This window comes from Perna viridis, chromosome 10 (assembly GCF_037379345.1).
Source record: "Perna viridis isolate PV_CMFRI_1.1 ecotype Kerala chromosome 10, ASM3737934v1, whole genome shotgun sequence".
Classification (NCBI taxonomy): domain Eukaryota; kingdom Metazoa; phylum Mollusca; class Bivalvia; order Mytilida; family Mytilidae; genus Perna; species Perna viridis.
In genome coordinates, this window is record NC_142454.1 from 10,634,694 (window position 1) to 10,652,183 (window position 17,490).

Here is a 17,490-nt window from a genome sequence, read left to right on the forward strand (position 1 = left end):
ATCCAAGAAATATAATGCTGCTCTTTGTCCATTTTGAAGAATTCGTAGCCTATAATGTTTATGGTCGTCCAAATATAATTTATGTTGCCTTTCTTTTGCTGGTTACTCTTAATACTTACTGGTGCCGTTAAAATAATTTTAAAAATGTAACGCCAAACCTTCACCATTTTAAATGTATCGTCTTGCATGCTGTGAATAACGGCCCGTTTGATGATTCTAGATATAAGCGCGTATGTATTTGTAAGCATTTCGGATAGTCTAATGATCGTCATTTATTGATTTTACGCATTGTGTTTTACCAAATTAGTTGGAATTTGAATAAAATTAAAAATCACTTTTTGCAAGAGTGCGGGAATCCAATCATTTCATGTATGGTAAGAATTCAAGCCGACAACATAACCAAAAGCCTTATTTATTGAACAATAGATAAACATACAATGTACTATTTCCGTACATAATTGTAGTGTGCAATTAATTTGCTTAGCCAAGTACAAGGAAAAATTTCCTTATCAAATTAAAATTTCAAAATGGTTGTTCGTTCAATGCGATTGTACATATTTCTTTTCGTTGTTTGTTGTTCCCGAACAGACGAACAATCCCGTGTTTGCTCAAGAAGAAGGTAATCTTGTTTTACTGGTATTATAATTTCTCTGTATAAAGTTTACGTTGTATTTGAATCGGTTAGCTAATTTCAATTTGTATATTTAACCAAGGAAACAATCAATGGATGTTTGGCCGTTTACAAGAAAATACAGCTAGGATCGCGCAGAGAATGCAAAGCGCCTCCTGGAATTTTAGAAATATCTACTTAGTTGTTCACTAAATGTAAATGTGTATTTGAACTTGCATGTTGCAAGTGTGGGAAATATATGAATACAAGAGTTGACAAGGAACATGCAATTGCGATATGGCAATACGATAAATTTTAGTTTTACTCGTGCTAACGCTGGGTTAAATAGTCATACAACTTGATATAATATCCATAATACAAGTATAAGCTTTCCAAACAAGCTTGCGTACCGTTTGTTTTCCAGGATTATTGTTTTAAACCGATTGGATGTTGATGTTTTCTCGGTCATTTAATCTAAAAAATATTTAACTACTGAATGATTTGAAGTTATTCACAATCTCAGATAGTTCATGTAACCCAGATCGTATTTTTAGACATTTGGCTTTCAGAATTCAGGGACGTATCATTTTTCAATTGGTATGGGGTAGGGCCGGGCAGGTCAAAATGTAGGGGGTCTGTTTTTTCTACCTGTGATGCGGGGGTAGGTCAAAATATAGGGGAGACAGTTTTTTTTTCTGTGATGAAAAAATGGGATAAGTGTTGTTTGACTTATTTTGTAGTAAGGGGGTTGGGTGGGGGGGATTCAATTATTTATCTATATTATTTAGTTTCGTTTAAATGGCAATGGGAGGGGGTAATTATTTTTTTAATCACACGATGCAGCAACTCAAGAATGATAAGAACTTATTTTTGGTAATTCTCATTAAAAAGGCATCTCTAATGAAGAATTGTCAATCAAGCCATACAACTTTTTTTACAGTTAGAACGATCTACATATATTACTTGCCTTGTATATACTTTCATTTATTCAACTATTAATATACAATCTGGTTTTTCTGTTCTATCGTCTGTGCATGTCTTTGAAATGCTAACTTCTTGATTATCTTTTTGTAAAATGTGATTTAAAATATTTTGCTGTCTCTTTGTCAAAGTAACGACAAGAAGTCATATTTTTGCTACATTTCTCTCTGCCCCTGCAGCAGCGCTAAGCTTGTCGTAAAAGGCGACTGCATAGTGCTCAGAACCCTAGCCCAACAAACAAACAAACATTTCTTTCTTGTCTCGGTGTTATAGTCTATAATCCTTTAGTACTTGAGGTAGATCATACCTAATACACGGAGCATTCTTTTCTGTCATCTTGCGAAATCATACAGACATATACGTTTTCTATAAACTAATAGTGTTTGAAATTAAGTGAAAATTAGAATGGTAAAATTAAAAACTTTTTTGTAAAATAGCTTCTTTCAAGGGGAGATAAATCGCGGGAAAATCTTTCAAAGGTAGATAATTGGAAGGAAAATGTCCATTTGAAATTTTAGTTTATTTAATATTGCAAAGAACGTTTGGTAACGCACATTTTCGTTTTGAATATGCAAGAATGTCAACTAAGTATTCTTCATATAAAGTTATAAGAAATGTTATCTGCCACCATTTAGAAGTTTGCGAAATATTGAAAATTCCCTTAAAAAGCCATATAATATATATATATATAGTAAAATGTTAGCTTTAAGAAGACTCAAGTATCTCAAAATTAGGTTCAGTGATCTATGTTTTTTAAGATTAAAATTCTAAAGTATGTTCATTTAATGCCATCTTTAAGAAAAAAAAAAAAAACTAGGCAAATTTATCTACTAAAAATATTTATGATCTACCTTAAGTCACTTTGTTTTATTTTGAATATATGTAAATCGTTCCCTAGAGAATATTTTTATCCGTTTCTGTAGAAATGAATAATCTTGGTGAATGCTCTGATCAAGACAGGGGTAAGTTGTATAAATGGCTCTACAATTTTGGAAGATCAGGGACCTTATAATTTTTGGTATCAGGTGGATCAAGTTTTTATGCAAAAGTACATTGGAGATCAAAAATATCCCGGGGATAAAAAAATCAGAAACTTTTTAGAAATGACCACCTCCCTAACCAAATCCAGGTAAAAAATATGTTTCTTAAGTTGGTGTCTTACTACCAGTCTCCTGTTGATAACAGAAGTTATACATTCATACCTGTTAATTGATACAATGTAGTACATACTGTTAAAAAGTGTTAGGGCAGTTTGAGTTGTTAAGTACTGTACCTCAGTTGTGGCAATGAACTTTTTTTTGTGTATGAATGAATGGCTACCGCTTTTTCTATGTTAGATGCCTCTAATTTTGTTTCGCAAAATGAATGACTTTAGGGATGTCTTGATGCAATGGTAATTAAATGAATGGAAATAAGTTACTAGCATGAAAACTGAAGACGCACAAACGGACGGACAGCACGATCGCCATAAACATCCTGGTTTTCAAGCAAGGGAGTATAATATATACAGATTAACAATAAAATCTACCACACACAGAATAAGACATCAAAAAGACATGTTTTTTACATTTAATACAAATGTCCAATAAATGTTTTTTTGAATGAAGCGTTATCAGACAATTTGTGATGCAAACAACTATACTTACAAAAACTTTTTCTTGGGTCAAAAGGCCGATCAATAAAATATATATTTTTTTAAATTATGACTACATTTAACTGTTCTAAAATTCAAACATTTAGCAGTACCAAAAACTTTCTTACACCATGACTGTTTTAATTTATCACATAACCCTTGTTTTACCATATGAGACAATACTAAATTATGTGGTACATTCTATGTAAATTTCAGAAAGACTACTAGAATTCTAGAACTAATTTCCCCGAAAACACCATGACCTTCATTTACAGGTACATTGTATGACTTTGCCTAGGGACTGTGTGAACACTTCGATGCTTTACACTGTCCATGAGAGACCACAAATGATAGCAAAGGGCGTTAAGAAATCCCTCAGTCCATTATGTATCAAAAATACCACATATGAGTGCAAACCAATTATCACAGATTTATAATGCACGAAATTAAGGGTGTAACGGACACACAGAAAGTGTATTTTTTTTTTCAACTTTATTGTTATAGTGTTATTTAACAAGGACAGTTTGACAACATTTTATATCACAAAATTGTACAAAGGTATTTATTAATATATATTTACTTCGATTACAATTATGGGATCACTTACGTGGAAGGTTTGATCAAGAGTTTATCACCAAAGTAGAAAGGACAGATCACTTGAATGTTCATGGACAAGGACTTGCTTCCACTGTCAAATATGCAACTCGACTAGTTACATACTAGATGGTCTGCACATTTGATAGTTGTAGTAAGCTCCTGTGTTAATATTTTCTTTTTATGACTGAAATTGCAAAGTGTGTCTCAGGTGACAGGCCCTCATTTTATCTTGGCGTCATCTTTTCCACTTCTTGCACTTACTGTAGTTTTGCTGAAGCATTTGAGATGTTTGGGTAAAATGTAGATATTCTGTCAATATACAGATTTTATCATAAAATGGCGATCAACTGATAATTGTTCGCCGTCGTTTTATTTAAAATGAGAAGCTTGTCTGAGAATGTGACACGCTAATGAAATATTTTCATCTTTGATTCGGTTGAAAATATCTCATTTATGACAAAATCTCATTAGTTTGGGCACTCATCATATGAAGTATAGGCAGGAACGACACGAACTTAGTTAGACAATAGTAGTTGTAATTTTGCAAACAATTGAAAGTCTATGAAACTAATTGAATTTTTCAGAGGTGGCAAAAATTATTCTTTTTACATAGAGTGTTCTTTATTTGCAATCCCTGCCATTAGGCCAATTTGACTATATATAATAGCTTTCGTTAACCAGGAAATAATTGATAATTGATTTTGTGATAATCGATATTGTTTACTTCCTTAATATCCCTACGAACTGGCAGGTCTTGAAAAGTTTCCCTTTGACGTATACATCTTCCGCTTTGGATATTATAACACCTTAAATTTCTCACAACTGACGACAAGTAGAGTTTGTATGTGGTTCAACGATTTTTTTTATTGCTATGTTCTTTAATTGTCATTGTGAACAAAAAACACAAAACAAACATAAAACAAAACATATACACATGATTTGTTTTTGAGCGAAAAGATCTTTATTAATTTATATTTGATTTCAATGCTGCTAATGAGAGGTTACAGTCCCTGTATGGTATAAACATCCCGCTTGCCCCATGCCCATTCCCCATAGCCCCATCCCCCATTGCTCATTCCCCATTGCCCCATACCCTATTCCCTATAGCCCCATTCCCCATTGCTCCATCCTCATTGCATCGACTTATTTCCCGTTGTCCAATGCCTTTTCCCATTCCGAAAGGAAAAAAAGAGTAAATGTTTTATCAAACACATATAATGCATTAGGATGTAGAAATTGTTGTGCAATCAATATTGATTTTAGAATCTCGACGGCGAACTCGGGAATTATCGAAATCTCGCGATATTTGCATTGTTTACATGTATTATCGCCACTCCGAGCTGCATGCAAAATATTCTTAAAACTATAGATACATGTATAAATTGTGAATGAATTTGATTTCTAAAATTATTTTTAAAAATGTTAAAATTGTCCAGATAAGATTTTTGTTGATTGTTGTTATACATATATTTCAAACTACATTCTTGAAAATGAGATATTTTTGTATATTACAATGTAAATGAGTGCGAACACATAAAATTACCCTAATGGTCCTATATAATTGTTTTAAAATGTGAAAATTGATACATTTTTTCAATCAAATTTCTCAAAAATAATATATTTCTTCAGATTGTAAGGGTGCGAACAATTTTAATTTCAATAATGGTCCCAAATTATTGTTACAAATATTAAAACTGGCAATTTTTTTATCCAGTTGGTGGTTGCGACACTCATATTTCAGTCAAAAATCTGCAAAATGACATAGTTTTGCTAAGTGAATTTGCTTTTTTAATATACCTGTTAGTCTAAAATAATTGTAAAAATGTTCAAATTGTATATATCATTATTATGTTGATGGCTTTGATACATATATTTCAGACCAAATTCTTGAAAATGAGATATTATTTGCAAATTGAATGCTTGCATATACTTGAAATATCCTTATAGTATTGTTTAAAATGTTAAAATTGTCCAAATAAGCATCATGTGTGGCTGTGATACATTTATTTCAATCAAATTTCTCAAAAATAACACATTTCTTCAGATTGTAAAGGTGCGAACAATTTTAATTTCAATAATGGTCCCAAATTATTGTTAACAATATTGAAACTGGTAATATTTTTATCCAGTTGGTGGTTGCGACACTCATATTTTAGCCAAAAATCTGCGACACTTGTAATAATTAAAAATTACTCTAAAACAAGCTGGTTTAAAAATTATTTTAATTGCTGTCATAGAATTATGATAGGTACGTTGCTAGCGGAAAAAGGCAGAACAATTTGTTTGATTGACCAATCAAAATTATTCCCTCGCCCCATTGCCATTGCCCTATTCATTTACCCCATTCCCAATGCCCCATTCCCCATTGCCCCATTCCCCATTCCCCCATTCCCCATGCCCCATTCCCTCATACCCCATAAAATGGGAAGTTTATCCCATACAGGTACTGTACTCCTTGAAACACGTGTACAGAATATTTGCAATTTTATATGATTAGTACTTTCGAATTCTATAACCACTGGATCGATGCCACTGCTGGTGGACCCAAGGTCCCGAGGCTATTCACCAACCCAGTAGTCAGATTTGTCTGACCACAAATCATTTATATATACTTTATTTGCAGTAATACATATTTCAAATTCATGAAACACCATGACTTAATCTCTTGGATAGCACAAGGTAGAAGTTCTCGAATTTGCTTTCTATTTCTATACTTTTGGATTTTAGAACTTCTTGGTAATAATTTTTTAGATTAAAATCGTCATTTGTATTCAATGGGAGATTACACCTTGAAATACGTGTAGAGCATATCGAAATTCGCAACATTATGAGAGTGGTACTTTTGTATTTTACATTTATTTTATCATTGATTTTTGGTTTTAAATAATAAGGTCATTTACTTTTTAAGCACTTTTTAAGTATTCTGCGATGGATAAAATTGGACCATTCTGAACTCAAAAAACAAATAAAAGTCAAATTTGTTCCTAAATAAATTTCCTTTGTCATTTACTTTTCTTTCGCATCACACGGGGAAGGGGGAAATAAAGTATTTAGTAACATTTAGGAAAATCCCTCAGGCAAAACTTCACTTTTTATCTTTTTTTAATAATCCCCATAACTAGAGTTATGTTGGTATGTCTGGTCGTATATCTCCCTCAAAATACGCAGATGTTTGAAAGAAGGTCAGGAGAATTGGATAATAGTCGAACAGAAGGACACACGTACGATTACTGTTGTACTAATTTATAAGTCACAGTTTTTTTTTAAATTAATATTCTTGTGCTCTTTGTCATCAACGTACTAGAAGAAAAAAATTCAGGAAATGTTTACTTTTAGTTTGATTTCAAAGGATTATCATCGTTTTGTTTTCCATGGATTTTACCTTTGATGTGGAGTCTTTCTTGTTTCTCTCAACAGTATTAACTGTTTGATTTATGTTATATGCTTTTGCATTTGTTGCTTTTACTGCCAATTTCACTACTTAAAACTGTAGGATTAAATTACAGTTTCTCTGTGAATTATTAAAACTCATTTAACCTTAATATATACATGATTGTAAATTCATGATATGTGTGTATGTTCATCAAAAATAGCCAATATAAAGCCGAGAGTGTGTGCTTTAAAAAATTATATTTTTAATGTTTTTGAAAAGTGAAGAAATTGCTTTTTAAAAACAAAAATGGCCTTTATGAACTCTTAACCAAACTATGTAAAATACAAGTCAATAGATAACACACCTTTCTGGAGGAATGCAAATTTTTTAGAATTTCCATTAGCCGTCCAAAATTTGAAACTGTTTGATAATAATGATAATAATCAACATATAACGATGATAGGTTTGTCAAAGGGACAACAATTCCACCTGGATGAACATATCAACCCAAGTGATGCGCGTGTCTTGATCTCAGTTCTGATATTAATAATGGCAAGCTTATTACTAAATTTTACGATACAATGAATAATTTTTTATTCATTATTATTAATTATCAATTTGGTTTTACTTCAACAAGGTTTTCGAAACTACAAGCTCGTAAAACATTCACAAAACACTTCAATCGACAGAAGGAACTAATTTTCAAGACAAAACCATTTATTTAGAGTCCTGTTTATATCTGTTCACACTTCACTTTAAATCCATACTAGTTTTCCCTGTGAACGGATCTCTAAGAAAATCGAGCCCATCCAACATTTTATTAAGTATTGATTTAAGACAATATATGTGGGAGACAAAATGCGGAATTGTTTGTTCGAGGATAATGATAATGCTTACTTAGAGGTTATGATACGGAACATCGGAATTAATAATAATTCGAAGGTTAGATTTTACCATGCTTAATACAAAAACTTACAAGAACAATGATACCGCTGACTGACGTCACTGTCTCAACCTGTAAATGATACCTACAAAGATAACACGTGTTCACGTGTGGGTAATATCATAAGAAGAATTATAACAATTTACCTTTTGTGTTATTATTCATAAAAAAATAATTTACATATCTTATAATTTCCCCGTATATTTCACAAGAATCGATCTTTTCGCTCATAGTAATCATTTGGTTCCTTCTGCAGTGTTTTCAGGTGAATGTTGTCCTGCGAATTAATTTGATTGATTGGTTGTTTAACATCCGACCACAGGTCAAACCTTTTAGTACTCTTGATCGCCATTAATGATAACTTGGGCATGTTCGGGCCAATTATTCATGGAGTCTGGTTCAACACGGTGTAACGTTGGAAATTGTGAAATTACATTAAAAGTTAGTCATTTATACTTCAAACGATATTCCTCACTATTTTATCTTTCTTACTTTTTTGTCAGTTGGGTATTTGTACATTAATATTGTAAAATATGCATGTTTATATGTATACCAATGTTTCTACATAGGTTTAGCAGAAATAAAGTATACAAGAAAGTATATATACATAATAACTCTTTACAGGAGAAATGGTGAAAACGAAATAACGACCTACTACTGTTGTCGTCCTCTCGTAGAGACACAGGGAGTTTGTGGTAAGTTAGTGTTTTGTAACCTAGTTGTACATTGGTTCCTTTAATTGTATTAGTTTTGTTTTCTGTTTGGTAAGGATTGTCTTTGTCGTAATATGTTTTTGTTTTAATTCATGAATTCGTTCACACAACTAAATTAGTTAGTATATGCCTATTTCTTTAAGGGTGTCCGTATGGCCAAACATATAAACCAGAAATAAGTTCCTGCCAAAATTGCTCTTATGGACACTATGGTAAAGACTGTAAGTCATCCTGTAACTGTCAGCGTAATGAAAGGTAAATATATACTTGTTTTATATGATCTTAAATTCTTTCAATTTAAAGTACGTTTCGATCTGCAAAAAAAAATCATTTTTTATTTTTTTTCTTCTAAAAATACCTTTATATACTCTTTTCTCTTGCCATTACTATTTTGTTTCACTAGTATTTTTGCAACCATACTAAAACATAAAATGAATGCCATAACTTCATCACCCCACCCCCCACCCTCCAAAAAAGAAGGAAAACACAGAGGACTCCATAACAGCTTATGACTTAATAAGGCAATGCTACTTGTACAACACATTTACACTGAAAATAAGATGGACAAATATTTTAAATTGCAAACTTCAATTATTTTTTTCATTAAAGTTACAAACTTATTTTCACTCAGACAAAGATAAAATAGCATTTAAAATTTGGTTAAAAATAAGAAAATGGTAATAAAAGTCTTATTCTTAGGCAGATTACAATGACATTATTTGGCAAAAATTGATGTGTCAATAAAATGCATACAATACAAAGAAAGTTCAATTCTTGCTATTGTAACAGAAAGAGTTTTTTTTTTTTATAAAATTACCTATTTAAAACTGACCAAAAGAGGTAACTCTAACTTATTCAGGGTATAGTCTATTCATCAAATAACTGACTGACAGATACAATTAAAGACAACTAACTTTTTTGTTCGATACCAGGTGCTGTATAATTCATTTTGATATTTATTTCCAATATATTACAAAAATGCTATCATTATAACAGATAGACTTTAAACACAGAAATTAACTTAAAAACCCTGGAGTTATCAAGGGAATGTAGCACTGCTTTACACACACACACACACACACACACACACACACACACACACACACACACATATATATATATATATATATATATATATAGACGTCTTAGAATGTGACGACTCTATTCGCTACACTGCTCCATTAGATCAAATTACTACAGTTAACGTAAACTTAAAGAAGGGTCTGAAAAATTCCCAACGGTTTTAGAACTGTCAAATTTGCGATTCAAATTGTTGGTCGTTCCCTTTGCGGGACACTGCCTGCACAAAGTCCAGCGCCCTAGACCACTCGGCAAGCTACGACCAAAAAATTATTACATCGTTGGGAATTTTTCAGACCCTATCATAAGTTTACATTATCTTCCCTGAATCAATTTGATCCAACTGAGCATTGTAGTGAATAGAGTCATCACATTCTGAGACGCTTGTATACATAAAAACAATATGACAGTAATGTCAGGAGTGCAGTAGTAAAATAACAAATCATTCTGCAAAAAGGTTAGACAACTTACTGAGCAAAACATTTGAATTTCATTTATCAAATTCTTTTTCAAACCTTTGATATCTGCTATACCATTCTTCTTTAACTACTGATTAATTCAAAAAATTGTTCAATCTAAATCAATTTACAATAAGAATGAACACAACAAAGTGTAAGCCACAGGCCACAGATATTCCAAGTCAATTTTATCTGTACTCGAAGTCACATACACCACATTTTCGATTTGAAGCTCTATTTTTTAAACTGTCGGGACTTACGGCTACAGCTGTCTCTCTTTTATTTAATCTGAAGATAGTTCGCATGTATGCATGACGTGATAGTTCCAACGAGTCGTTCATTGGCTGAAATCGTGCGTAACAAATCCTTACTGGAAAATCCTATACTAATATCCACCATGTTGGTTTCTATGGGATGATTTGTTTACAAACGAAGTTCGTAAGTTCCCGTCGAACTCCGGTGACAATCGTCTGCTTGATCAACTTCTCGATGTTGTACGATGTTTGCGTAGAATAAATCCGAGATATCCGAATTAGCGCAGAAATGCATTCTGGGTTCTTCGGTTTTTGGACAAACCATTTAAACGTAAACAACATCTCCTAGCAACCCGATCACTGTAAACATGGCCGACTTTTGATAATGTAAATATTGGGACCGAGAATTAAAATCTCACCGGAATTAAATGATTCAATGTTTAGGGAGAAGCCGTTTGGCAAAACGAATGAGCAAGTCATTTAAGACAATTTAAACGACGGTAAGTGTCAATAAAGTCGTAGACAATATTTTTATTCAAATTTTAACAGTATCTTATTTATGTGACGCCGAGTATAATGTTATCTTCTCTTTCAGAAAATCCGTAAGGTTTTTTGAAGTAGCTTATTTATATGTTTTAAGTTTTTTTTTTCAGGTGTGATTTTAAGGATGGCTGCGTGGACATAAGTACAACCACAAGGGGTCCAGGTACTGTTACTTTTAATGTGTATTTCTTTTGTTTCCTAGAAAAGATAAAATTTTACTTACAATTTAGCTTAAATCACTGTAACTTTAATAAGTGTATAATTTTTGATACTTACGTGATTTATTGTATTTTTTCAGTTACCGATTCTTCTACTTACAATTAAACTTAATTTCTTTTGCGACATTTTTCATTTTACATATGAGTTTAAATATTACGGCTCCAAAAATGTAGACTCTAAAGACAAGGGTGAAACATTTTTTTTGGTTTCAACGAATTGTTACTCGTTATAAAAATATCTTTACATTCGGTGTATTATAAACTATCATGCCCCTGTATGATTCACAAAATATGTATCTAATTAAACTGGTCGTATTGTGATCGTTCCATTGAGAGAAGTTTTTGGACAAATAAAATCAACATTAAAGCCTAAATCAGTAGCTGTCAAAGTATAAGCACATAAAATTGCATTAAAATTTGTATCAAAGTGGAATTGATAAGATTGTACAAAAAATACGTGTACAATAAATATGTTTAAAACAAGGGTTTTAGCTAATCTACATCTGACCAGTGCTATCACTTACTTTAGTCGTACGTGATGAAGTGACAGGCTTACAAAACGAAGAACAAAGAAAAAACACGGAAGGTAAGATGAATATTCAAGCAATTCCAGATTTTACTGTACTCCTTTTATCTATGGTAAAGTGGTAATAAAATCCGTAAACAGACTCTCACGATTCTGTGACAGAGTGGATATGAATTAAGCCTCTGGTAGCTAAGGGTAAAATTATGAAGTCATTTTACAACTGAGGAAGTCAATCTGGAATGTCCCCTGAAAACTGACCTCAGGAAGTGGATTTCAAAACGAAATCTCATATATAGAAACAGAATAATCAAGAATCTTGCAGAAATCTAAAGAATGTAATCCAGGGACAAAGACATGACACGGAAAACAGACATCTATGACAAAGAACATAAAATAACCAAAAATAATACATACAAAATAATAAAAGTAAATGAGGCCATGTACGAACACCGGAAGGTTAAGCGTTCTCTGTTTTCCTAAAGAGTTCCTCAAAACATATCAAATCTGGTTAAGACTAAAGTGGAAAGGGAAACTATGAAAAGTTGAACAAATCTGTTATCAAGGTGTAGATAGATACACCGTAGCAATTCACGATTGCGAGTTCATGATGACGACCATAGCTCTTCTGTAGTGATGACTTCAATCTTGTAGCAACATAACCTTGTTTCAGAAGCTCACTTTTAAGAAGTCTAGTGCGGTACAAAACATCTGCGTATTTACGGCATAACGTATGAGTATATGTAATATAAAATTCCACACACAGGTGCTGAAGGGATGTTGCCAGAAATAAAAGGAAAGGAAAAGTCTGCTTTTGTCGTATATTTCGGTCAATAATTTTTCTTTACCATCAATCTCTGTGTGTAGGTTAAGATATTAGGCTGACTTCACTGTTTCTGAAGTATCCTTTTTCTGAAATTATTTGGGGTGGATGCGATGCGATGTATAAAATCTAAAACTCCTACACAAGATTGGATCGGGTAGAAATATTTCTGTGTGCCGGCAAGTACAACATAACGACTTTAACCATGTGATTGTACTGTTCACGGCAAATTAAAATCCATGCTTAAGAACTGGTGTTGGAGAATTCTCTCTTTACTTAAGACTGTAGTTCATACAAATAAAGCAAAATTAAAAAAAAACGGTATCAGCAGGCTCCCTGAAGATCAAACGCTGGAAACAGTGCAGGAAAAAGTACAATAGTAGAGAGACAGTAAGTGGAATGTGTGAGAAGAATTACCATAAAAAGCCTTAAAAGAGGAGACAATAACTTCTTAGAAATTAACGTCAATAAGTGATACACGTTTGGACAAACAGACTTTCCATAGTGTGTTACGACTGTGGTTGATATAAGTCAAAGGGTCTTAGATACGATTTTAGTTAAAGATAACAGAGAGGAATAGTGGCTTGTTTTTAATTATTACATGTAATTTCAACTCGAAATCGACATAGACAAACACTGGCTACTGAGTTGGGTCCAGTATATATGTATCACTATATGAACCTGTCAGCAAGAAAATCACATGTGGGGGTATTTGCACCGGACCATACATTTTGCACCGATCCATGAAGAAGTAGACCGAAAACGTGCATAAGAGTAACCAAATACTACCAAGTCAAAAGAATCCCTAACCTTTTAGAATGCCAAATAAGCAAAGACATCGCCAAGTTCGATCCAAGTCTGATTAATAATGTATATGGAGTCCAACAAATAAAGTTGAAATTGAATGCATTGAAGGCGAATAAGCAAGAGATATACATCCCCTTGTAGGCAAAGGACAAAAATACTATAGTAACAAAAACCTATGTCGGAAAGCATGAAACGCCTTGTGATGTACAAAGAAAGCAGTCTGAGCCGACCACAAGGCAGAGTAAACTGGGGTGTCCGAAGAATAAGCTTACCTTTAAAAACAATTTCAATCAATGAGAGACTCCTTTGAGGTTTATGCTTACTGCGAATGGTTCACAGAGAAAACCAAGTGTTAATCGGGGCTACGTTTTGGACTGGTTATCTATTCTGTTGGACGAAATGCTGTAAAATTATCCCAAATTAAAATTTGGGCACGACAGGATATTTAAACCCAGTAAATTATGCAACTGGCTTGTTCAGCCCGACAAGCAATACACAGCAGCTAATCGGAAGCACATACTATCTAGATCATTTTGTCAACAGCAAGGAATTGACGAAGACGCTAGTACTATTGTGAGAAGTTTGTTTTGGTTTCAACACTGTATTTTAGAATGGAAGAGATATGGTCCAGTTGTATAACATTAGTGCTTAACAGAATAAGATAAATATGAGATTTATTTCACAAGAATTATTTGAAAAAAGAGTCAAGGAAATGGTTCCTCAATGAAATAAACATCATAGTTGTTGACAGACTGGTCAATATCGTGATATTAAGAATGCCCGTAGGACAGTCAGTCTAAATATCACGATATTGACCAGTTTATCAACAACTATTATATCATCAATAGATCCGTCTGTACGTTCGAACAGTTGTGGTAACATTTTCTTAGCTTCTAATTTGTAGGGGGTGGTGTCATATTTGACACTAAGCTTCATCGCCATAAGTCCTATGTCTTCTAAGTATGTGTTTTATCCTTCAGGTGCAACCTTTATGTTTAACAAGATCAAGAACATATGATCTTATCATATTCTAGGAAGATGTTATAATAAACATGATAATTTTAAATTGTTTGATTTAAAAGAGTAATCAAGGGAACCAAGGTTATAACGGTAATCAAAAGAATGTAATCCAGGGACAAAACCAGACATGGAAAACAGACATACACAAAAAAGAACATAAAGTAACTAAAATCATACATACAAAGTAACAAAAGTAAATTATTCTTTCAACCTATTCAACTCAAGTGTTTTAGGAAATGAATATTGCCCGCACTTCACTTAAAAACCATTACACAAATTTTAAGAGGGCGTCCATCCAGAACCTATGCAGTAATTGGCACAGCAAAATTTTGTTTCATCGATTCCATACCACAAATGCATCCTTCCTCACAAATGAATGTTGGTTTTTGAATAACTGCAACGGTTAAAGAAAAAAAATTATAAAGAAAGCACTAAAATTCAATGAAAAGACACAACTTTTTTATTTTGTGCAAAATGTGGCTGCTTTCTTATGGAACTTATAATTATTTTCTGAAATTTCCAATTTCAATATAAACAAATCTTATTATTCGACCCACATTTGATAAAAACACTACATTGGAAAAAAACATTTCAGTGGGATAAAATTTACAGAGATATAACACAACATTACTTTAAGTACATTTAGAATATTATCCATGTATGTTTATTGATATGAATGATTTCATTATAGAATCCTTTTGGACCACACACTCATCGTATATTTATATAAGTGGTATTTTAGTAATTGTCATCGTTATTTCCATCATGATACATATTGCCATACATATAATATTACATCGAGGTAGAAAACAACAGACAAGCGTCCAACAAACAAACAGCAATGATTTGGAGTATGAAAACCAGTATGAGGAAATTGAAGAAAATGTACTAGAAAGAAATCTTCAACAAGAAATACCAGCACAGGTCGATAATTTAGAAATTAACAACACTGACGCAATAGAAAATAAAGATGATGGATATCTTGACCCAGTTGTTCATTACATGACACCAAAACTCTTTTCTCAGACTTCTGAGAACAGCAACTCCGGATCAGTCGCTAATATCACCTCTGACTATCTTTATCCATATATGCCTATTCTAAAGGGTTCAGCTGAATCTCATGAATATACAGAGTCATATCTCAGTGAGTAAGGAGTTATTGTATATGTCCTGTTCTTGAGACAGGTGGTGTCGGAGGGCCCTTTTTATCGTTCATTTCTTTCCAACATTTATCGCAGTATTTGCATTTTTTGGTCACAAAAATAAAAATAGTATTGTATTTTTATCTCTCTTTTTTATTTTAACTTTTCCGTCCAGATATCGTAACAGTGTAAATACATTTTGTTTATATAAAATAAAATAAAAACAAAACAAAACAAAAAGAGTTGTAGTAGTTCCACAGAATTTTTCTATCGCATATGTCATCTCGCAAGTGACAGAGAATCGGCGGACGTTACCCTTACCAAATCAAATTCACTTTGTCACTAGCCACTATGCACAATAATGCATATAATGATTATGTAGATTAGTTAATCATCTATATATTAAATTCAAATGATTGATATATATATATTGGACAAAAATGAACTTCCTGTGCGCAGCTTTGTATTCAAATACTAGATTACGAAAAATAATCTAAGTTATGTAATCATGTCAGCTCAGTTAATGAAGGTGCTTTTATCGTGTTTAAGGAAAGAATTTATTTCTTAAATCGTATACAAAAGCCAAACAAATACTGTACTATACTTACTACAGTGAGTTGGTGCATTTGACTAAAGTGTTTCTTTATTGTCTGAAATATTGAGTATTCGTATTACCAGCGTCGCATGCCAGACTAACGATATACTACTATGTTCATCCAGATAGGAGCACAGAAATGCGTCAGGAAAGTAAATGCAAAGTCAAAATGGCATTTAATTAAGATATGCAGTTAATAACTAAAGAAAGTTATATTTACATTATCAGTAAGCTTAGGTATTCAATGTTTTAATGGACAACCGTTTTACAAAAAAATGTACCAAACCTATCTCGCCTGTTTCAGTTATCGTCCCTTTTTTCAATTACTTAATAAACGTAACAAAAATGTAGAAGTCCGATGCTTGGTTGGTAGTAGGTGGTGCCTTACTCATTCTTTTTTCAGTAGGTATGCAGAAGGTGTGCAATTCATGGTAACGCTTACGCCACTTAGACATTGACATATCTTTATGGGGCAAAACTAATTTTATGTAAACGGATGTCATGTTAAAATATTTCCGTTATGGTATTTATTACTGACAAGTACAGTGAAAACTGTCTAAATCGAATCCCTTTCAGACTTAACATTTATTCGGTTTCGAAAGGTGTTCGGTTTACCCAGATTAAATTATATTAAAATTGATACAAGAGGACGTCAAGAAGTATCTGGTTAAGGCAGGTTTTCGAATTATTCAGGGTTCGGTTTAGACAGGTTTCACTGATATCAAAGTCTGACATTATTTTTTTTTCAAAGTTAAATTTAAAATGATTTTTGTTAATTTTAACACTAAATATCGGCAAAAAATACATTGTAATGCCAAAGCGCCGGCGTTTGAATAATGTCAAAATTCAAATCATTGACTGGGGTAAAAACAGTAATTTATGACGATCCACATAAACAATGCTGCAAACTTATAATAACAGAAAACATATACAGACTCAAGAACAGAAAAAAACAAGACAATAACAAAAAAATCAAAGCACTAGCAAAATAAACTCAATAAAAAGAACAGGAGTGGTATTAGGTGCTCCGAAGAGGTAAGCATGTCCTGTTCCACTAGCAGTACTTGTCATATTGCAAAGGAGAATAATCCAGTAATAGTCTAGCAACAATAATGCAGCTCTTCGACACGAGTCACAGAGAAGTTCCTGTAAATTGGTTGATTATAGAAACATTTCG

At 32.6% G+C, this 17,490-nt stretch overlaps 1 protein-coding gene across 1 annotated transcript; it reads left to right on the plus strand.

The window, feature by feature from the left end:
- Positions 1 to 486: 486 nt before the first annotated feature.
- On the plus strand, positions 487 to 15,897 carry LOC148604492 (uncharacterized). Its single transcript, XM_088550968.1, has 6 exons — positions 487 to 619; positions 8,762 to 8,832; positions 8,994 to 9,105; positions 11,296 to 11,348; positions 11,933 to 11,989; positions 15,268 to 15,897. Exons 1-6 carry the CDS (start codon positions 528 to 530, stop codon positions 15,726 to 15,728), a joined length of 846 nt encoding a protein of 281 aa, XP_088407094.1. The 5' UTR covers positions 487 to 527; the 3' UTR covers positions 15,729 to 15,897.
- The last annotated feature ends 1,593 nt before the right edge of the window (positions 15,898 to 17,490 follow it).